We start from the raw sequence: 23,551 nt of genomic DNA, 5'->3' as shown, positions 1-23,551 counted from the left end.
AGATTTTAAAAATCAACACTTTTTTTTCCTTACCAGAATCAAAATCTCTTAGGGTGGAAAGAGACTTTAGAAAACATCTAGTCCAGAGGTGGGGAACCTGTAGCCTTCTAGGTCATTGGGTGCCACCTTTTGATTGAGCCCAAGTTTTATAGAACAAATCCTTTTATTAAAGGGATTTGTTCTGTGAAGTTTGAATTCAGTCAAAGGGCTACATTTGAGGGCTTAGAGGGCCACATGTGGCCTCGAGGCCACAGGTTTCCCCACCCTTGATTCTAGTCTAATCCATACCTGAACAAAAATCATCTCTACAACATATCCAGTGAAAGGAAACCCATTGACTCCCAAGGCAGTCCATTTTATTTTTATACAGCTTAAAATGTTGGAACATTTTTCTTATAAAGAAACTAAGTCTAACTCTTTGCAACTCGTACTCTTTGCTTCCAATTCCTCCCTTCAGGGACAAGCAGATATGTCTCATCCTTCTTCCACATGACAGCTCCTCAAATATTTGAAGATAGCTATATTTTATCTCCCTAAGTCTTCCCTTCTCCAAACTAAACATTCTTGGTGTCTTCAACTGATCATAATATGGCATGATTTCAAGGCTGTTCAATGTCATGGCTGCCCTATTCAATGATCCAGCTTATCAATGAATGTCTCTTTTTTAAAATGAGGCATTGAGGACAGAACATAATCTGACTAGAGCAGAGTACAGCAGGACTATGAACTCCTTAGTCCTGATCAGTATGCTTCTCTTAATATAGTCAAAGATTGTATCACTTATCTTTTTTTTGGGGGGGAAAGGTAACTGGGAGGGGAATTACTATATTACATTGTTAACTCACTGGGTTCATTCCGCCCTAAGATCTTTTGGATAAATTGTTATCTAGCTATGTTTCTCCCATCTTGTTCTTGTAAAATTGACTTTTTTTTAAACCAAAGTGAAAGATTTTCTATTTATCCCTATTAAATTTCATCTTATAAAATTCAGCTCCACACTCTAGCCTGTGGAGATCTTTTTATATCTAAATCTGTCATCTATAAGGTTGGCTTCCAGCTTTGTGTCATCTGCAAATTTGATAGGTATTCAGTCTATATTTCTATTCAAATCATTTGTATCAATCACAGGGCCAAATACAGATCTTTGGGCCCTCCATATCAGCAATTCATTAATGACAATTCCTCGGGCACAGCCAATTAGCCAACCTCAAGTGTACTTTTTCTGCAAGAATAGTTAGAGGTCCAACAAGTATCCATATTTTCCATAAAAAACAATTCACTAGTGCATAAGTGATTTTGCCAATTTTTTTTGTTGAAATTTTGACAATTTTGTAGGAAAAAATATCAATAATTCTCTCCATTCCATCCCTTATAATAATCTTTGGACATCCATTCCCATTCACAAATTTCATAATTCCTCAACTCTGTAGATACTTTTTATCTACTATAGTCCAATCACCCATAAGCAAAACAACAGAGTGAATCTTATCATCACTTAGAACTGCTTCAGAACGCTCAAACACTAAAACTTAAAAAAACATCATCCTTATCCCACTCCTGCTGAACCTTCTATTCTCTGCTTCCTTCAGTTCCTCAACCCCTCAACCTTATTCTTTAGTCCCATCAGTTGCTTTCTGTCTTCACTTGCCTTTTAACAAGTCTGGACCCCAAGGTAAGCCATTTTAACTATGCTTTAAGCTAGGACTCTACATTTCCTAGTTTTCTGTCACTGAACTTTGCCAATCTCCAATTGTATCCATTTTCTCTGCTTTTGTTTCTAGGATGTGGAGCTTTGACAAAGAAAGCCATAAAACTGAGCCAACAGGTTCCACTAGAAATTCATGTTATTTAATCTCAGCTGTACCCTCAGTCTTCCTTGGAAATCCTTTTATTCATCTCCAGTTGAATGTTTATTACACTTCTGGCTTTCTTTTAGTGATCTCATTCATTACTAATAGCTTCAATCTTGGCATGCTAGTATAGGCCTTCATTATTTCTTACCTAGAATATTTTATAAGTTATCTAAATGGCATCTCCACTCTCTTCCCAGCTTAAGTTATTCTAAGCATTGCTGAATCTTTAAGTATAGCAATAATCATGCCAAGCCTGCTTAAAATCCTTCCATGGATCTGCCCTGCCCACTGAATAAAGTATGAGCTCCTTAGCCAATCATTCCAGGCCATGTATAACTTGACCCCAACCCACTTTCCCAGTCTGAATTTGAACTTCTCTCCTTCCCACACCTCACATTCCAGCCAAGCCTGACTACTCAATGTATCCAAAACACATCTTGCATGTACTCCCTCTGCCTGGAATGACCTTCTCCAACATCTTTCACTATTTTATCACTTCCACAAAGCCTTTCTTGATTCTACTCTCCTTCAACTCTATGTATTATTCATCCCTCTTTAAATAGTTACAGCATTTTATATCTCTGTTAAGGCACTTATTACATTAACCTTATATCATCGGTATTTACTTACATTCTATAATAGACTACAAGTTCCTTGAGGGCAAGAACTATACATTATTCCCCAAAATATCTGGCACAGTGCCTTGTATATAGAAGGTGCTCAGTATTTATCAATTTGAAACTGAATTTATTCCTTTATTTTTAAAAGATTTTTAATGATTCTTTAAATTTAGCTATTTCTAATATAGTTAATTTCTAATGATCAAATGAGATAGTATTTGTAAAAAAAAAAAAGCTTAGCGTGGTCCCTGGCACACAATATGCGCTATAATGTTAGCTATTATTTATTATCATTATTATTTCTTATTTACTTTCCTTCTCCTAATGCAGCATTTTCTCCCTCAAGTAAAAAGATAGCACTGTGATACTTATACATTCTAACAATAATATACACTGTGCCACTTGAAAATATAGACAGTCTAATGGTATATTGGATGATTACATCTTTTGCTTATTCTACTGAAAATATTGATATTTTTATATACTGTTCTTTAGGATTAGTTAGGAGATTCTGAATTTGCTCTAGCTTCTTGCTTTACTAATAGAAGTTGCTACATGTCACCAAAGACTCCAAATGTATTCCAAAACTGGCTATCCTTTTCTTGAGGCCCAAACTAGATTAGAACTCTTCACAAAAATAAGGAACTAAAGGACAGGCTAAGTCTAAGGCTTTCCTTAGCTATATAGCAAGCATTGCTAGATGTTTTTTACCCACTCATAACTGAATTTCTTTGTTACTGTGAAAGTTATTTTGAAGTTGCATATTAACTAGCCAAAAGCTTTCAGTTGCTTCTAAGCCTCACCTTAAAGCCTTTGCCTTATCTTTATCTTCAAAAATCTTTATTATTTATATGATAAATAATTAATCAATTTATCCATTCCAGAGATTCCTCTAGGAATCTTCAGGGAATACACAGAGTATACTATTTAGATTATTATGTTTGGTTAAAAAGCAGCAAAATTTAAGAGAGAAAGAGAAAAAGAGAGAGACAGCACATGTCACACAATGGATTTTTAAAGATGTTTGTATTAAAATATTAATGTTCATATATGAGTTTACATGCCAAAAGGGGGGAAAGCTTTATTCTACTTTCACATTGAAATTCTATTAGCTAATAACAAAAATATCCATATGTACACTTCAATGGAAAGGAATATTAAATGCAAGGCTCACTTACTGATGCCACTGCTTTCTTTGTCTCCTGCATTTTTGGCAAGACTCATAGCATATTCACATACTTCAGCAGCTTCTCGTTGTGCAAGTTGCCGAAGACATGCAACTGCTGCCCTTCTGAGTAATAAATGGGAACTACATAAATGAACCTGTAAACACAGTGATATCAGAAGAATTAAAGAGGTACTGAGTTATTTAAATAAATTTGTTAACAACCTAGTAAAGGCTCTTTTACAAACAAGAAAATACAAGGCTCTAGTCTTCCATTGGCAGTATGACATTTTGATAACTTAATTTGTTTACACATAGTAAAATCTTTTAGAAAAGTCAATTAGTCAGTAATCTCAGCCCTTCTTTAAAAGGTCTTAACTCATCTTTCAGACATGATTTCACAAACTCAGTTTTGCCTTCCTAAATCAAGAAAGCAACAAATGAAGCTGGGGGCAAGGATTACCAGAGGCAGACACAGTAAAAACAGTAAAATATGACAGCTGACAACAAGGTAAAAAGTAAAAAGAAGAAGCCTATAAAAAGCAAAACTCAAAATCAAAGCAGCCTAGGACCATTTAGTAGAAGATTCAACAGATCTACACACCTCAACAACTAAAGCATTACTGGATGAATAGAGTATAAAGTAGAATCACAGAATGTTAAGAATTCTGAGCACCCTGTAAAATAATCTGGCCCCAATTTCTTCTTGTTAAAAAACCCTTGTCCAATATTACAAAACCATTAAATGGAAAAGTCAGAACTTGAGCCCAAATTTTCTAACTCAAACTCCAGTGTTCTTTTTCACTATATCATGCTACTTCTTAGTGTTGTTAAATTATGGCAAGTATGCTGTGTTTAAGAAGGTAGATAAATATTCATTCATCTTTAAAGGTAAAAAAAAAATTAACTTCAGTTATTTGGAAAACCTCATTTCCCAACAATATGAGGTAAAAGATAGTAATATACTTTGATTTTGTATCTATATCCCTATATATATCTATATCTATATATGTAGATATATATAGATATAGATATAGATATAGATATGGATAGGGTTTTAGAAATCATGACATGTAGATAAAGCAAAAAAGACAAGCCAGGAAAAAGAGAGACAGAGACAGAAAGAGAATATGGTTGATATCGATCAATGAACATTTATATACTTATTATGTGCCAGGCACTATGCTAAGCACTAGGAATACAAAAAAGTGGTAAAAAGAATCCCTGTCCTCAATAATCTTACATTCTAAGGGGAGAGAAATACAGGTACACAACAGATACACACGTAGTAGATGGAAGTTACAGGGGAAAGCACTAACAACTATGGGGAATGGAAAAGGACTGATGGATGAGGCAGCATTTGAGCTAAGTCTTAAAGAAAGTATATGGGAATCCCAGAGTCAAAGGCTTGGAGGGAGAACATTTCAGGCATGGAAAATAGCTAGCATAAAGCCTTGAAGACAGGAAATAGATTGTCATGGGTAAGGAATAGCAGGCAAACCATTATTACTAAATTGTAAAGTTGCATGAACAGTCAGATTTGTACTTTAAGAAAGTTGCTTTGATAATACTGTGGAGGATGGACTTGAGTAGGGGCAAGACCAGAGGCAAGGAGTCCAATTAGGAAGCTGTTGTTGTTTGTCTTTCATTTTTGAAGAGGACCAATGACATCACAGGGTGATGTCTTGACTCATGTGTGAATTGGATTTGTGAGGCAGAGTGCATAAAGTTGTCAGATTCACTCTCTCTCCAGAGTCATTGAAGTCCAGTGGCATGAAAAAAATCAGAACTGGCAATGGCCTGGTATGTAGTACATGACCTTGGTGCCTTTTACGTCTATTATAATAGTGCAGGCTAAAGGTGATGAGGGCCTGAAATAGGGTGGTGGCTCTGTGAGTGCTGAAGTGGGGACATACAGGAGAAATATAAAGAAGGCAATCATAAGATCTGGCAAATAACTGGAGTTGTCAAGGAGAGAAGTTGGAGTAAGCATGAAAGAGAAGTTGAAGATGAGACCAGAAGTTGAAGATGACACCAGTTTTGAACATGTTGGACTAGAAGGATAGTGGTGGCCCTTGACAGTAATAAAGAAATTTGGGTGAGGGGTGGATTTGAGGGTAAAGATGAGTTACTCACATTACTCATATGTTAAGTTTCAGATACCTATGGGGCATCTAGTTGCAAATGTCCAATAGGCATTTGGTGATGCAAGACTAGAACTCAAGACAGAGACTAGGGCTGGATTAATAGGTCTGAAAATCATCTGTATAGAGTCATTAAATGAACCCAGAAAATCTGATAAGATCCCCAAGTGAGATAAAAGCAAGAAAAAAAAAAAGAGGGCCCAGGACAGAGCACTGAGGAACATTCACAGTTAGTGGGCATGGAATGGATGAAGAACCAGAAAAGGAGACTGAGTGGGAACAGTGAGACAGTGAGATAGATAGGAAAAGAACTAAAGGGAGAGAGAGAAAAAGGGAGAAGGGGAGAAGGAGAAGGAAATGGAGGGAAGGAGAGAGAGAGAAGGTGAGAGAGAGAAAAAGAGAGAGAGAGAAAGAGAAAGAGAAACCTTGAGAAGAGATAGTATCCAGGAGGATGACAAAAAAGTAAAATGCTATACAGAGGTCATGAGGGATGAGAAGAGAGAAAGACTATTAATTTTGGTAATTAAAAGATCATTGATAAATTTGGAAAGAATAGTTTCAGTTGGGTGATGAAGATCAGAAGCCAAATTGCAAAGGGTTTCAGGAGAGTATGAGAGGGGAGAAATGGAAGCATCAATTGTAGATGACCTTTTCAAGGAATCTGGCTGAGAAAGGAAGGAAAGACATAGGATGGTAACTAGCAGTCTGCCTTCACCTCCATGCTCTAGTAGCCTTCTCTTTCTGTAAAACTTCTATGTATCTCTAGACTCTTATTATTGGCCATTTTCTCCCAGAACCTCCATTTTTTAAAAGGCCTGGGAGGTTCATTACCTCATTATTCTTTGTTTTGTTTTTTAAAGGCAGTTGGGGTTAAGTGACTTGCCCAAGGTCACACAGCTAGTAAGTGTCAAGTGTTTGATCTGAGGCCAGATTTGAACTCAGGTCTTCCTGATTTCAGGGCCAGTGCTCTATCCACTGCACCCCTTAGCTGCCCCTACTTCATTATTCTTTGGGCCTAGCTCCTCACTGTCCAGGATTGCTGCACCCCAAACGTGGGATTTTCTCTTCTCTCCTCACCGCTTCCCACTTTTCAGCTTCCTTTTATGTAATATCTTCTGCCGTTAAAATATAACATCTTTAAGGGTTTCCAGGAACTATCTCTCATTTTGCTTCTATTTGTATCTCTAATGCTTAGCACAGTACCTGGAACATAGTAAATGCGTAATAGATGTTGTTGACTTGATTACCAGGTATGGTAGGATCTAGGATCTAGTGAGGGTTATAAGGATGGGGGAGACATGGGCATGTTTATTGGAAGCAGGGGGAAAAAGGTAGATAGAGAGAGACTAAAGATCAGAAAAAGAAAAAAAAACATTTCCAGGTAACTCTCCACATTCCATCAGCAGTTCTGCTTGGTTTCCACTCCACAAAACATCAATTCCCAACCCCCAGTACCCCTTGATTCCCTCCCCACCACTCTCCTGCTTTTCAGCTTCCTTTTGTGAGTTGTTTTACTCCACTGAATCATGAGCACCTTGAAGGCAAGAAATGTCTTCCTTTTTCTTATTTGCATCCCTAGCACTTAGTACAGTACCCAGCACATAGTGGGAATTAATAAATGTTTACTGAATTTACTGAATGATGGTGAGGGCTCCAGCTGGAGAGAGTGGGATCAAGGATATATATAGTGATCAGCCTTGGCAAACAGAAGGGCATCATCAAAGATGAATGGAAGGACGATATAAAGTGGATGATGTCAGATGGATAATAGATAAGGATGAAGTCCTCAGCTGAAAGACTGGAAGAAGGCTTAAAAAAAGGAAATGGCTTGGAATAAGTGCTATGGTGAGTGAGATAGAGTATCAATTAGAGAGGAGGAAGAGCTGTAGCAAGGGCCCAGGTAAGATTATCTATAATAAATCTGTAGTGGACCCATAACCATAGTTTTTGTAATCTTCTAGTTCCACTCAGTAGGAGTAAAGGAGGAAGTGAATGGTATAAGTAATTCAAGATTGGGGTTTGGCAAGGTACAGTTGGTGTTAAGACAAAAGAATAAAGGATTCAAGAATAGAAGATGATGTAGCATTGAATTGGTTCTCCAAGGGGTTAAGACTGGGATGGAAGAAGACTACAGACAAAGCAAGGGTGAAAGTGAAGGACAGTACTGAAGGGTAAAGGCCAATGTCACAAAGAGTAAGTCTAGAATGAATGAGGTATAAGGAAAGATAAAAGATTATGATCAGATAAAGGAAATTCAGAGTTCTCAAACACAGTCAATAGTCAATAAACATTTGTTACATACCTACTATGCCAGGCATTGGCACTATCTCTTGCTGAGTACTAAGGATACAAATACGTAAGCTCTCAAGGAGCTTACAATCTAATGGGGGAAGATAACCCACAAGAGAAAAGTGAAAATGGAGAGAGATAACTGGTACTAGGTGGAAAAGTCAAGGACTTCCAAAATGAGTTCATACAGGAGGAAAATGAGATGTCCTGTCACCCCTCCTCAAATGGAGGTTGAAGAATTCATGGCTCTACCCTCCAAACAGAGGGGCAAAGGGTACTGATGAGTTGTAAGTACCAAGGTTGATTGGATATTGCAAGATGATGAGGTTTCCGCAGGATAAGTTTTTTGGGGGAATGATGGAGAAGTCAAGGAGTCCAAAATGAGTGGTGCACCTAAAGACTATGTCAAGATTGAGGGTATGGCCGTGCCTGTGTGTAGGTAATTGAGGTGGAGTGGAATAGATTGAGGAACAAGGAAGAAATAAGGGTATTTCAGAGAACATCTACGTGCTTGTAGATGTCCCCTAGAATGAAGGAAGGAGTGAGAATATAAATGAAGATTAAGCCAGGCACTGTACTCATTAAGAAAGGAGAGAGAATGACATGAGGATTGGTAGATAATTGCTAGCAGATTCTAATTAGTTAATACATTTGGATTGAATAAGGCAAAAGGAGGACAGTTTCCTGACTGATGGTGAGAGAGGGAGAGTTTGGAAGAGCAATGGGGAGCAAGGAATATTCAGACTCCCTCACCACAACCAGTGAGTTGGATAATATGAGCAAAAATGCCACCAGTACTGGAAAGGGAGGCCAGGGATATAGTATTATTAGAAGCAAGAGAGTAAGTGGTATAAGATCAAAAGAAGTTTATTAATTACAGCAAAGACATACAGAGGGCACAGTGGAAGAGGCAGAAAATGTGGAGTAAGAAAGTAGTTGTGAGAATGATGGAGTAGACAGCTGCAGTTCAGTTCAGTATCACAGGAAAGGAAAAGTAAGAGACAGCAGGAATATGCTAACCATTGTGATATGAGTCTAGGTAGACTAACAAGTCTGCTGCTAAAGGCAAATGGTTAGGAGGTTCAAGGGCATCATCAGGAAGCTGTTTTACCCATCTTCCTCTACCCTCTCCCCATCCTGCTCCTAGAATAGAAAGGATGTTTGGAACTCCCTAAATATTCAGTGAACAGAAAACTTAAGCATATAATAATATATTAAATGCTAAGAGCCTTTTAGCATGCTTTTAATATAAACAGTTCATTTGAACTCCACCTTTGCAGCAAAAATAAGCATAACTTATTTTAGGGGTAGGAAGAGAGAGGAATGGGGGGTATGTGTGTAGATACGTGTACAAATTATTAATCAGTTTAACATCTCCCTAGGTTTAATTCAATCAAGAGTAAATATTTCACTATTTTCTCCTCTGATTTTTAAATCTCATTTTCCTTCTAAAATGAAATTAGAGGTAGATTATATTATCACTACACTTCATTCAATAGATCACATCTATAGATGCCCAATATGCTTTCAGACTCCTATCCAGAAGGCCTAGGCTTAGTTCAGTATCTAATTTTAAAGGGGCCCTTTTACTATTAAAATACAGTTAGTGAAACCAGTAAGAATGAACTTTAACTCCTAATAAGAAGTTATTTCCTGCTGGACAACACAGATATAAATTCTAATGATACCTGAACTGGGAAATATTTCTGAAAACAAAACTGTAATTCAGAAATATTTAAAGTTGGCTGGCCAACAGAATCATGCTGAAAAATATTGTTATTATTCTAAGAAATATAATTTTCTGAATGTACTAAAATATTTTACATATTGCTTTAATAATTTCAAGATTTATTTTAGTGACCTTAGTAAAATAGTTGTTACTACCAATACTATGAGTTTAGAACCAACTTTAAAATGTCTTTGGAAGTGATTACAATACTTGGATATGAGCCAAGACTAGCAAAAACTAAAAGATTTTGTGTGGGTATTACTTAAGAATGGCGTCTGGTAACTTTAAGGATTTCAGATGTGCAAAGTGGGAATTGTTTTTCTAAAACATTTTTTTTCTCTAATTATGCTAAACTCTTTTTTACTCAAAAGACTTCAGCAAACTTAATTTTACATTGAATGGGGAAAAATGATTAGAAAACTATTTACTCCACAGGAAAGTAGAAAAAGAGTTTTCTTACAAAAGTTGTCAAGTATATCTGGGGATTTAAACAAAAGAAAACTTCTTTCCTCACAAGTACATAATAATTTTGACAAGATCAAAACAACTTTATTGAAATCCATTAGTATGTAAAACATTTGTTCTGGGCAGAAATTAAAGAATCTTATTTTCTAAAACTATGGTATCCTTTTCAAAAAAAGTATTATAGTACAAAATATTCAGTAGCATTTCAGAGATTAAACATGATGTTTCAAGTGACCATTAAATTAAAGCTGTGTTAATGAACTGTTAAGCTTGTGAACAAATTAATGTTCAAAAGTATCAGTTTAATATAAGTGAAAACAAAAAAGGAAATACTAGAGTGTCAGAAAAATCACTAGGTTATAATGCTAATTTTAACTACTTCATTAGTCTGGACCACCCATCTACTACTGCCTGACACAGACTGATTAAAGACAAAGGACCAAACACAAGGAAGCCCTGTTTGACTCAGTTCTTTTCATTCTAATCAAAGTTATTTGGCAGACAAGTCATATAATGCATCGCTCTGATAAAAAGTTCATAACTATTTAAAAAAAATAGAGGGTGAAAATAGGTTTCTTCAACAAATCACACCTGTATGATATTTGAATGTGTGTTTACAAATTGGAACTTTACATCTAGTGGGAAAAGATCCAGATAGCCAAGAGGAAATGGAAAGGATTTGAATACAAGAATGTCTGTAGCGATGATCTCATTAATTCACTCAGGAAATGGGGTTTAAGCTCATTTATTATAATCATCATTGCTTAAGCATTGTAGTTAATAGCATAATCTACTCTCAATGCATTCAAAATTTGTTCCATTAAAAAAGTCAGAATAAAAAAGCGTGTGTGTGTGTGTGTGTGTGTGTGTGTGTGTGTGTGTGTGTGTGTGTAGCATTGACTAGTAAATGACCATGAGAAAATCAAACACTGGTAAAAATGAGTACTACAGAGCCTAATGCCAGACTTTTTCATTATCCACAATGATACTGAACACATGTCTTATTGGGCAATTGGCAAAAGACAATTAGAACCACAACAGGCAAGAGTAAAATTTTTGGATATTTTTTCCCCTTTGTAGCTCTTTTCAGCTGTGTCAGTGACAACTGTGGAAAGAAGCCACTAGTAAACAGGTTAAAAGTACAAAGATAAACTTTCAAATAATTTAAAGACTATTTTAGAAGGTATATAATAAATGTTCAACATCCTAAAAGAACTTAAGAAGATCCAGCAAGCCTAATCATTAATAAGGTTAATAAAAGAAAAACATTAACTTACTTATTAATTTATTTCACTAATAATTAATTAATGAAATTCATTCCACTTATTTAATCTTAATTTATTTATTAATTTTATTAATAAAAGAAAAACAACAACAAAAAGGCAATTTATAATCTTTCAGTGCTCTTTGACTATCTCCTCTTTGTCATTTTCCTTTATCCTAATTAGCTCCCAACTTCTATGGATTCTATTTCCAAAACAATCTCTTTCACAAATGTGACCCCAATCTACTTCAGGCCCTCATCACCATTCACCTGTTCCAGACCATTTTAACATCCTAACAGGGCTCCCTGCCTCCAATTTTTGCCTTCTTCTATCTATTCATCTCAGTTGCCAAAATAATCTTCCTAAACCAGGTTCAGTGGTCAACTAATTTTGAACTACGTATAAAAATGTGTAAAATCCAAACCATATAGAAAATTTTAGCTAAAATTTTGACTTGAGAAATGGAATTAAAAGTATACCAGTTTTTGTTATTTTGTATAATAAATTTCATGGTCATTGCTTAATATCATATATAACAGAATGTTGGACACTCAAACATATCGCATGCTCTATTTACAGTGCAAAGATTTAAAACAACATAGTAGACATCAGCTTGCCAAAGAACCAGAAATAGAAAGCTGTAAAATTCTAAGCCTGACTCTCAGTCTTTATCAAGAAAGAATGTTACAACTAACTATCCCTCAAAGTTTTAGGAAGTAGCAGAGACTGGAAAGGAAAAGTCTTAGTCAAGAGAGATTTGGGCTATTAACTGAAACATTTCTTAAAAGGCAAAGCAAGTTTAGAAAGTGAGAGAAGTACCAGAGTGAGCCCACGGATTATATGCCACAGCTGAGAGCTAGAATTTAGAAATCAAGAGAATCAACCATTTTTTTTCCTTAGTAAATACAATTTTGGACTTCCAACACAAGTAAATCAAAAGTGTTTTATACTTACACAAAGGCTAGGAACCAGACTAGACAGATTGACATGCCTTGGGGCAAACATATGTAGCTGTTGAAGGCAAGAGATGGCAGCTGCCTGAACAAGAGAATCTGAATGGTCTTGTGTGATTGCACAACCAACCAAACAGGAAGAGCGGATTGTCGAGATTGTTGCTCCATTCCCTAATCCCAGGTACAAGAGAAAATTTTTAAAAATACAATTTTTATTAGGTTATCACAAAAATTATTAAAGAGAATTACATTTTATCATGAAGGAACTGACAAACCATTTTTACTAGGGAATGCAGATTTTTTTTAAAGGTAGAAGATATCTCTGATAAAGTTTAATTTGTTGGTTTAGATGCTTAATAAGTCTACTCTTAGATCTAACTTCTGGAAAAAATTGTACTATTCTTTAACCCCTTTACCACTCTATCTGAAAAAAATCTAAAGAGCACCAAAAATCGTTCAATAGCATAGCCTGTAAAATTAATGAATGCTACTGCTAATTAATCTTGACCTTAAATTCAGTTTCCCAACAACTGTTAAAGGGAATGTGTATAGAGACATTGATTAAAAGAAATCACATTATATGCCACAAAAAATGCTAGAGAAAGCATTCTAAACAGTGAATTCATTTAAAACATTTGCCTAATATAAAGAAAAGTTTTATAGATGGAAATGGCCTAAGTGGAAAATTACAATTTTGTATACTGTTCTGATGTAGATATGAGTGATGAATGGAGGACAAAGGACAAGTAAAGGGAGAAGGAGAAGAAGAGAGAGGGACAGGATCAGAGAGAGGGAGATGGAAGAGGAGAAGAGGGAGGAGAAGAAAGAAGAGAGAAAGATAAGGACAAAGACAAGGACAAGGAGAAGGAGAAGAAGAGGAAGAAGAGGAGGAAGAAGAGGAAGAAAAAAGAAAAAGAGGAGGAAAAACTATTTCATTATCAAAAGCATTTATTAATCATACATGTTTAATAAATATTAATTCATTTATTCTGACATTATCCATGGGAGGGAGGATCTAAGAATTACTATACTGGTGTAAATATTCCCCCAAATCCTACCAATCTGTCTTATATAAACTTTAAGGAAATATTTAATCATATTTTTTTCAATGTATATTTGCATCTTTTCTTTCAAATAGCTCTCATTTTATCAATTATAATAGCTAAAATATATTAGTACTTTAAGATTTACAAAGTACTTAATATATTTCATTTGATCTCCACAAGAACGCAATGAGAGATACTACCGTTAGCTCTATTTTATAGGTGAAGAAACTGAGGCTGAAAGCAGCTAAGTAATTTGCCCTGTGTCACAGAGCTATAGTCTATATAAGGATCAATATTCTTGCTTTTCAGATGAAGAAACCAGGGTTGTGGTAAAATGACTGCCCCAAGATTACTTATTTCCCAATAGCCAGAATTTTTTCCATGAAAAAATTATTTCTTCCCCTCTAACAAAGAGTTGTCACCTTAAGATTTAACTGAGATTCATTTTATACTTAGAGACAACTTACATTCAAAATAAGATGCTGAATAGACATTGTGTATTTCCAGTGTCATGCAATAGCTATAAAACCCTAAATTAATATGATGCTAGAACAGGAATTTTGAAAACGGGGGTTAACAATCTTTTTCTTTAACATCAAAATTTGAAATTCACTTACCCTGCAGTTCGGGTCCAACGGTGGTTATTATAGCACCTAAACATCGACCCAAACACTGATGAACTTCTGTATGTGAAGGTGGAACTGTCAATAGCAATGTGAGAACTAGGGACAAAGTTGGTTCGACATAGCCACGGTACATTGGCCCGCTAGAATCCACTATCAAAGCAAGTGAATGAAGAGACCAGGTCTGAAATCAGAGGAAAACATATTCAACTCTATTTGGGGGAGCATATTAGGATGATTTAAACTGATTTCTTACTTACCCACCCCATCATGTCATGGAAATAACCTTATGTTCTTGAAAGCTATACCAAGGTAGAATAAGCTTTAGCAGGTTTTACCAAACTACAAAGGTTTTGAGCATAGGCCCAGTCACAGACTGGGTATCTATTGTCTGAGGACCAGCCTGAATAAATTTGGAAAGATCCATCACCAAGTTTGGTAGAGTATAATCAGTTTTTTGGCCACAGAAACTCTCACAGACCAAATACTAAATTATAGTTAAGTAGTGATCTGGATAAGTAGCACCACAGATTAAATTAAAATCTTGGAAGTATTGAAATAATTTGTAAAACAAAAAAAATACTACTACCAATAATAATTAACATTTACATAGCTCTTACTATGTGCCAGGCACTGTAATAAGAGCTTAGAATTATCATCTCATTTGATCTTCACAACCACCCAGGGAATCATTTTACAGATGAGGAAACTGAGGCAAACAAAAGTTAAAGTGACCTTACCTAGGGTCACACAGCTAGTGAATATCTGAGGCCATATTTGAACTCAGGTCTGCCTAAACATCACTTTAAATTTTTATAACCATCTTAAGTGACTTTCAAATGTATTAAGTTATTGTTGTGTCATTTCAGTCATGTCCAACTCTTTGTGACCTCATTTGGGGTTTTCTTGGCAAAGATACAGGAGTAGTTTGCCATTTCCTCCTACAGCTCACTTACAGATGAAGAACTGAAGCACACAGGATTAAGTGACTTGCCCAGGGTCACATAGCTAGTAAGTGTCTGAATCCAGATTTCAACTCAGGATGATGAGTATTCCTGGCTCCAGGCCACTCTATCTACCTGCACCTAGCTGCCCTGTATTCTTTAAGCAATTTATGCAAAAAAACAAAATAAAACAAAACACAATGATCTACTTTATAACAACAACAAAAATAATAATAAAATACTTTATAAAACAACAGCTAAGGTTCCCACAGAGAATGAGCCATAGAACACAAACTTCTGTTCTATAGTCTTTGCTTCTGTTTTGGGAATGTGGGCAACCTATAATCTAGGCATTTTAATTTGGTTTCATTTACAAATACCTATAAAACATCCTATTAAGTACAAGACACTCAAAAAATAAAAAGTATTATAAGGATATTGTCCTTTCTTTAGTAATGTCCTTATTTTCTTCTTCTGATCTGAAAGAATTTTAAGTAAAAATTTTATTATTTTTAATTTTTGAAAAAATTCTGTTCACCACCAATGAAGATGAAATTAAAGCATTAATTAGAAAACATTTTGCCCAATTATATGTGAATAAATCTGAAATTCTAAGAGAAATGGATGAAAGTTTACAAAAATACAAATTGCCTAGATGGAATACTTAAATAACTCCATCTTAGAAAAAGAAATTGAACAAGCCATCAATGAACTCTCTAAGAAAAAATCCCAAAACCAGATGGATTCACAAGTGAATTCTACCATACATTTAAATAACTACTAATTCCAATACTATATAAACTATTTGGAAAAATAGGCAAAGAAGGAGTCCTACAAAATTTTTTATACACAAATATGATGCTGATACCTACACCAGGAAGAGCAAAAAACTGACCAATTTATCTAATGAATATTGATGCAAAATTTTTAAATAAAATACTTGCAAGGAAATTACAGCAATAAATCATAAGGATTATATACATTATGACCAGGTGGAATTTATGCCAGGAATAAGGGCTGGTTCAATATTAGGAAAATTATCAGCATAATTGACTATATCAATAACAAAACCAACAGAAATCATATGATATCTCAATACATGCAGAAAAAGCTTTTGACAAAAGACAGCACCCATTCCTATTAAAAAAATTAGACAGCCTAGGAATAAATGGAGCTTTCCTTAAAATGATATGCAGTATCTATATAAAACAGTCAGCAAGCATTATCTGTCATGGGGATAAGCTGGAAGCCTTCTGAATAAGATCAGGTGTGAAGCAAGGATGCCCATTATTACCACTGTTTTTTACTACTGTTCTACAAACGTTAGCTACAGCAATAAGTAATAAGAAAAGAAATATAATATAAAGAAATATAAAGAAAAAAATGTAAGCAATAAGAAAAGAAAAAGAAATTGAAGGAATTAGAATGGACACTGAGGAAATAAAATTACCACTCTTAGCAGATGAAATATGGTATACTTACAGAATCCTGGAGAATCAACAAAAAAACTATTAGAAATTACTAGCAACTTTAGCAAAGTTGCAGGTTATAAAATAAACCCACATAAATCATCAGCATTTCTATATATTACCAACAAAGGCCAGCAACAAGAGATAGAATGAGAAATTCCATTTAAAATAACTATAGATGGGGCAGCTAGGTGGCTCAGTGGATAGAGCTCCAGCCCTGGAGTCAGGAAGACCTGAGTTCAAATCGGCCTCAGACACTTGACACTTAGTAGCTGTGTGACCCTGGGCAAGTCACTTAACCCCACTGCCTAGCCAAAAATAAAATAAAATAAAATAACTGTAAACAATATGAAAAACTTGAGAGTCTATCTAACTAGACAAACCCAGGAATCATATGAATACAATCACAAAACATTTTTCATACAAAGTCAGATCTAAACAATTGAAATAATAACAATTATTTGTGGGTAGGCCAGGGCAATATAATAAAAATGATAATTCCACCTAAATTAATTTATTAATTCAGTGCCTTACCAATCAAACTACCAAAAAACTACTTTGTATAGCTAGGAAAAAATAATAACAAAATTCATCTGGAAGAACAAAAGGTCAAGAATACCAAGGGAATTAATGAAAAAAAATGCTGAGCAAGGTGGCTTAGCCATACCATATCTCAAACTATATTATAAAGCAGCAATCAAAAACTATCTGGTATTGGCTAAGAAATAGAGTGGTAGATTAGTGGAATAGATTAGGTATACAAAACACAATAGTAAATGATCATAGTAATCTAGTGTTTGATAAACCCAAAGACCCAACTTCCAGGATAAGAACTCACTATTTAACAAAAACTGCTTCAGAAAAGAAAAACAATATGGCAGAAACCAGGCATACACCAATATCTTGCGCTGTATACTAAGATAAAGTCAAAAATGGTATGTAATTTAGACATACAGGGTGATATCATAAGCTAATCAGAAAAGCAAGGAATAGTTTACTTGTCAGACAGATCTGCGGAGAAACAAAGAATTTTTGACTAAACAAGATAAGAGAGGATTATGGGAAATAAATTGGATAGTTTTGATAATATTAAATTAAAAAATGTTTGCACAAACAAAACCAAGGCAATCAAGATTAGAAGGAAAACAGAAAGCTGGGAAAGAATTTTTACAGCAAGTATCTTTGAAAAGGCCTCATTTCTCAAATATACAGAGAACTGAATCAAATTTATAAGAAAGCAAGCCATTCTCCAATTGATAAATGGTCAAAGGATATTGAACAGGCAGTTTTCAAATGAAGAAATCAAAGCTATCTATACTCATAAAAATGTTCTAAATCACTACTGATAAGAGAAAAGCAAATTAAAACAACTTTGAGGAACCACCTCACACCCATCAGACTGGCTAATATGATAGAAAAGGAAAATGACAAATGTTGAAGGGGACATGGGAAAATTAGGACACTAATACACTGTTGGTGGAGTTACATACTGATCCAACATTCTGGAGAGCAATTTGGAACCATGCCCAAAGGACAACCAAACTATGCATATCCTTTGAACCAGCAATGCCATTAGTAGGTCTGTATTTCGAAGAGATCATAAAAAAAGGGGAAAAAAACCTTACATGTACAAAAATATTTATAGCAACTCTTTTTGTGGTGGCAAAGAACTAGAAATTGAGGGGATGTATGTCCATCAATTGGAGAATGGCTGAACAAGCTGTAGTATGTGAATGAAATGGGATACTATTGCACAATAAGAAATGAGAGCAGGCAGATTTCAGAAAAACCTGGAAAGACTTACATGAACTGAAGTGAGCAGAACCAGGAGAACACTGTACATGCTAACAGCAACATTGTGCAATGATCAACTATGAATAACTTAGCTCTTCTCAGCAATACAATGATCCAAGACAATTTCAAAGGACTCATGATGAAAATGCTATTCAAATTCAGGGAAAGAACTGATGTAGTCTGAATGCAAATCAAAGCATACTATTTTCACTTTCTTAATTCTTTTTGTGGCTCTTTTCTTTTGGCCTATGTCTTCTCTCACCACATGACTAACATGGAAATATTTTTAAATGATTGCACATATATAACCTACCTCAAATTGCTTACCATTTTAGGAAGTGAGGAGAGAGAAAATATGAAACTCAAAATTTTTTTAAATGAATTTTTTAAATCATCTTTACATGTAATTGGAAAAAAAACTATTTAAAAATTCTAAGAATGTAAACTCTCCCCAAAAGGAATATTTCTATGTATAAAGTAGAACAGAAAATAAAGATAAGTGAAACTCTGCATCCCTATTATGTACAGCTTGTTTTTTAAAAATCATAATAAATTCATCATGTTACTTTGAAAGTTGTCCTGCTTATTTGTTTCCTTCTGAATATCTTTCAAGTTGTCTTTCTGATTTTTAAAAATGCTTCAATGACACTTTTTTAAAGTGTCTTGCCCCAAAGCCTCAAATGAAAAATAAACCACAATCTTTGTAACAAATAGGCATTTTCAAGCAAAGCAAATCCATGCATTTTCCATGTCCAAAGCTATTCACATTCTGCCCCTTAAATCCTACACCCCTCTGTCAGGAAACTTCATTATGAGTCCTCTGAATCATGGCAATGCTCAGTGTTCTTAAGTCTTCTTTACAATGTTGCTGTTATTTTACCAATTATTTTCCACTAAAATAAATTTTTAAAGTGAAATGCTCAAAACATGTCTTCATGAGAGCCTTATAAAAAACTTTTAGAGCAAATGTTGGTTGTGTGGCATTTTGGGTTAATGGTGACTACAAATATGTCTCCAAAGTAAATTTCAAAAATCTCAGAATTTCCAAGTTGGAGGGAACAGCAAAAACCACTGTCCCAAGTGAATACCTAAAAGAAGATCCCTCTACAACATATGTGTAAATCTGTTGTCCGCCTACAAGACTGAATACACCATCTCCTGAAGAATTACCTCCACTATGATCTCTGTCACATTATAGTTTTAATCTTCACAAAGTTTGTCCTTATATTAAGCCTAAATTTGCTGCTTCTCAACTTTCACACATTATATACCTAACAGTCACAGTTACACCACTGTATATATAGAAATACAAAAAGATCTTTAATGAGAAAATATTAGATACTAAGAATTAAATAATAATAACCTGGAATGTAGGCACAATTTCAAGTCCAACTCTAATGCTCAATCATGAGGTGAAGGTGATTCTACACAGGGTCATAGCATTTGGAGCTAGAAGTTCAAAAGAGACCAGGAAAATTGTTATTATAGTTTTTGTGCCAAAAAATTTATTGAGAAGATGACTTGAAAATTTTATGTAAAATTTGACAAAATGCTTCAAACCAAGTTATCATATACTTAAATCATGGAGGAGAAAATTTATTAGAAAATGTAGCTGGGACAGTAGAAGGAAGCAATGGAGTGAGGAGCTTCCCCCACTCAACTCTTCCAAACACATCTAAAAAACATGACAAACTAAATCCTGATAGGGAACTCCAAGAAAAAGCCACAGTGAGTCATTCTTCCAATATAAGTTAGCATAGGCAAAAAGAGAGGTTTGGGGACATGGCCTAGTGTGGAACATGCCACATGTGGAGTACACCAACCACCAAGGAAGGGTATGAACCAAGGCAAGAAAGAATTCACAGATCCATTCTGGGGTGCCCCAATACCCATACTGGGACACCATGATGGGGACCAGTGTGAACTGGCAGTTTTGTTGCTCACTACCTAGTTTCAGGCCACAGATCCAAGGTGGGCCCTCCCTTCCTCTCTGTCCCTCTTTCCACAATGATCTCAAGAACTAGAAAGTATACTAAGAGAGAAGTGAAGTCAGAAGCACACAGGAGTGATGTGACTCAAGACTTCAGGAACAGATCAGTTTATCAGTTCCAGCCTCTAGCCTAGTCAGAAGCCCACAGAGGAATAAGCAGGAAGAAATTCCAGACTCAAAGAAGTCAACAGTTCTGTAACTCTGAACCAGCAGAGCTTGCCAACTGGCTGATAGCCCCTGAGTCCAGCAGCAGTCTACTGTAGACCCAAATTCAGGTCAGGAACTTTTAGAGCTCACACCAGGGGGCAACAATCAGTCTTTGCCATGAGCAAGATCAATTTCGAAGCACTGAAAGCTTATAGGTCCTGAGCCCAAGCTGACCCTCAGATCCTAAAATAATGCTTATAAATAAGCTAAGAAAACAACAGGATCAGACTAGACCTTCTAATACTTAGTCCAAAGTCAAGGAAGTAGATTGGAAGAATGAGCAAATAAAAAACAATACTAACATAAAAAGCTATTATGATGACAAGGACACTTAAGAAACAAACCCAGAAGAAAAGAACAACTCCACAAAATCTACAAGCAAAGCCTCAGTCAGTCCTGCTCAGTCAGTCAGTCAGCATTCATTAAGTTCCTACTATGTTGTCAGGCATTATACTAAGCATGAGGTATACAAAAAGAGGCAAAAGTCCCTGCCATCAAGGAGCCGACAATCTAATTGGGGAGACAACAAGAAAATAAATATGTACAAACAAGCTATATACAGAGTAAGAGGAAATAATTGAGAGGAAAAGCACTATAATTAAGAGGGACTGGGAAAGGCTTCCTCTAGATGGCAGGATTTTAGTTGGGACCTGAAGCAAGCCAAGAGGCAGAGATGAGGAGGGAAAGAATTCCAGTAATATGTGGGGGGTGGGGTGGTGAAGGGGGCCAGAGAAAATGCCCAGAGCTAAGAGATGAAGCGTCTTGTCTGTGTAAAAGTAAGGAGGCCAATGTCACTGGATCAAAGATGTGGCAGAAAGTGAGGTGTAAGATAACTAGGGGAGAGAGGTGGCAATGATGTTAGTTACAAACACAGGATTTTATATTTGATCCTGGAGGTGATAGATAACCACCGAAATTTATTGAGTTCAAGGGTGACATGGTTAGACCTGAGCTTTAAGAAAATCACTTTGTAACTGAATGGGGGATGGACTGGAGTAGCAAGAGCATTTTGGTAGGGAGACTAACCAGTAGACTTTTGCAATAGTCCAAGAATGAGGTGATATGGAACTGTACCAGAGCAAAGTCAGTAACAGAAGAAAGGAGGCACATTCAAGAAACTTGCAAAGGTGAAATCAACAAGCCTTGGCAATAGATTGGGTATGGGAGTTGATAAGATAAGCAACTGAAGTAGTAGAGAGTAGACAAGAGGACCCAAGACAGAGCCCTAAAGGACATCTTCAGTTAATGGGCATACATGAGGAACTAGGAAAGGAGAGTGAAAAAGAGCAGTCTGAAAAGTAGAAAGAGAAAAACACAACTTGGACACCTTTCAACTAAAATTCTTACATGAGACCAAATAAGAGTTTAAAACACAGAATTAAGATTTTTTTTTGTCAAAGGAATGAGAGTTCTAAAGGAAAAAACCGGAAAAGAAATGAGAACAATGGAAGAAAGAATTGGAAAGGTAATTAACAGGTTGGCACAAAAGGTATAAAACCTTACCTAAGCAACAAACTCCCTAAAAATCCAAACTGACCAAATAGAAGCCAATGATCCCAAGAGACAACAAAACATATTAAAACAAAGTCATAAGACTGAATATTTTTTAATGTAAGGTGTCACACAGGAAAAACTGACCTAGAAAACAGAACAAAGAAAAGAAATTAAGAATCATTGGACTGACCAATTGTCATGACCAAAAAAAAGCCCCTACACATCCTATTTCAAGAAATCTTAAAAGGAGGCTATCCAAGTCTCTTAGAACCAGAAGGTAAAATGGAAATAACCTCACATAATCAGGGAAGAAAAGTGGATATACATATAAACCAGATGAGGCCAAGGTTGGGGGTGGGGAGGAGAGAAGACACAGTTGACCCCGGAAACTTGACTCTCATCTAAACTGATCAAAAGAGAGAACAATAAATAAAAGTTCGTTACAAAATATATTTCATTCAACAAAGAAACTGGAAGGAATGGGAAGAGGGTACTGTGGCCAAGGTGGATTAAGTTCTAAACAAAACAAACTCTAAGGATGTATGAAATATTTATAGCTCTATAGCTCTTTTAGAAGAAGTAAAGTATGGGAATCTGAAGGGATGCTCATAAACTGAGGATGGCTAAACAAGTTATGGCATATAAATGTGATAAACTACTGTGTTATAAAAAATGGTAGAGATGGTTTAGAGTAATCTGGGAAGGTTCTCCAGTTTTCTACCTGGCTACAGTCTTTTAGATATCTTTTAATTTCTATATCATACCCCTATTCCCAGGTACAACTGTACCTACTTTTCAGCTTCCTTTTATGTGTTGTGTACCTCAATAGACTGTGATATCCTTGAGATCAGGTAATGACTTATTACCTATTTAAGCATGTTATTTAACTTACCTGATCCTCATACCCCGTCATTTTTTAAATGATTTGGGTGGAACAGATGACCTCTCAGGTCCTCTCCAATTCTAAATCTCATGATGATACCAGGAATACATTGCTTTATATATTGATTACAAAAAAGTATTTGACTCAGTAAAGCAACACACAGTGTTAAATGATCTCTAATCTGTCTTTCCATATTTTTGAATCATATAAGAGACTTTGTTAAATACAATGCCTGAAATACTCTGATTTAAAAAATCAAGCAAGGCTTATAAAACAAGGTAGCACATGCTCACTAAAGTTGCTTGCTGCCATCATGGAGGATATCACGTGCAAAATTTAAATGGAAAAGTGATTTGCTAGGGTTGTCCAAATGATTTTTTTTTACTACATTGAACTAACTGCAGTTAGCCCTTAAGAAATGGGACTAACAAATCATAAAGCAAATCTCAAGCAAACAATGAATATAAAATGCAGGCTACAATATGCAGTCTAGATATATGATCTTTTAATCTTAAACAGAAATTGGAGACCGACAAAGAATTGGGTCCAGAACTAGAAGGTCAGAATAAATGAAATTTGGGAAACTGTAGCACTTTTTTGTTGTTTTTAATCTTGATA

At 35.5% G+C, this 23,551-nt stretch overlaps 1 protein-coding gene across 1 annotated transcript in view; it reads right to left on the bottom strand.

Moving 5' to 3' along the window:
• HEATR5B (HEAT repeat containing 5B) overlaps window positions 1-23,551 on the bottom strand; it is a 132,547-nt gene that overhangs the window by 50,236 nt on the left and 58,760 nt on the right. Inside the window, 3 exon segments of the mRNA XM_078149770.1 lie at window positions 3,652-3,796; window positions 12,485-12,654; window positions 14,147-14,336. Of these exon segments, the coding sequence (XP_078005896.1) occupies window positions 3,652-3,796; window positions 12,485-12,654; window positions 14,147-14,336 (505 nt within the window).

Source organism: Phascolarctos cinereus, unplaced genomic scaffold (genome assembly GCF_003287225.1).
Source record: "Phascolarctos cinereus isolate Bilbo 61053 unplaced genomic scaffold, phaCin_HiC Scaffold_2;HRSCAF=192, whole genome shotgun sequence".
Classification (NCBI taxonomy): Eukaryota; Metazoa; Chordata; class Mammalia; order Diprotodontia; family Phascolarctidae; genus Phascolarctos; species Phascolarctos cinereus.
This window is presented reverse-complemented; position numbering and strand designations above follow the sequence as displayed.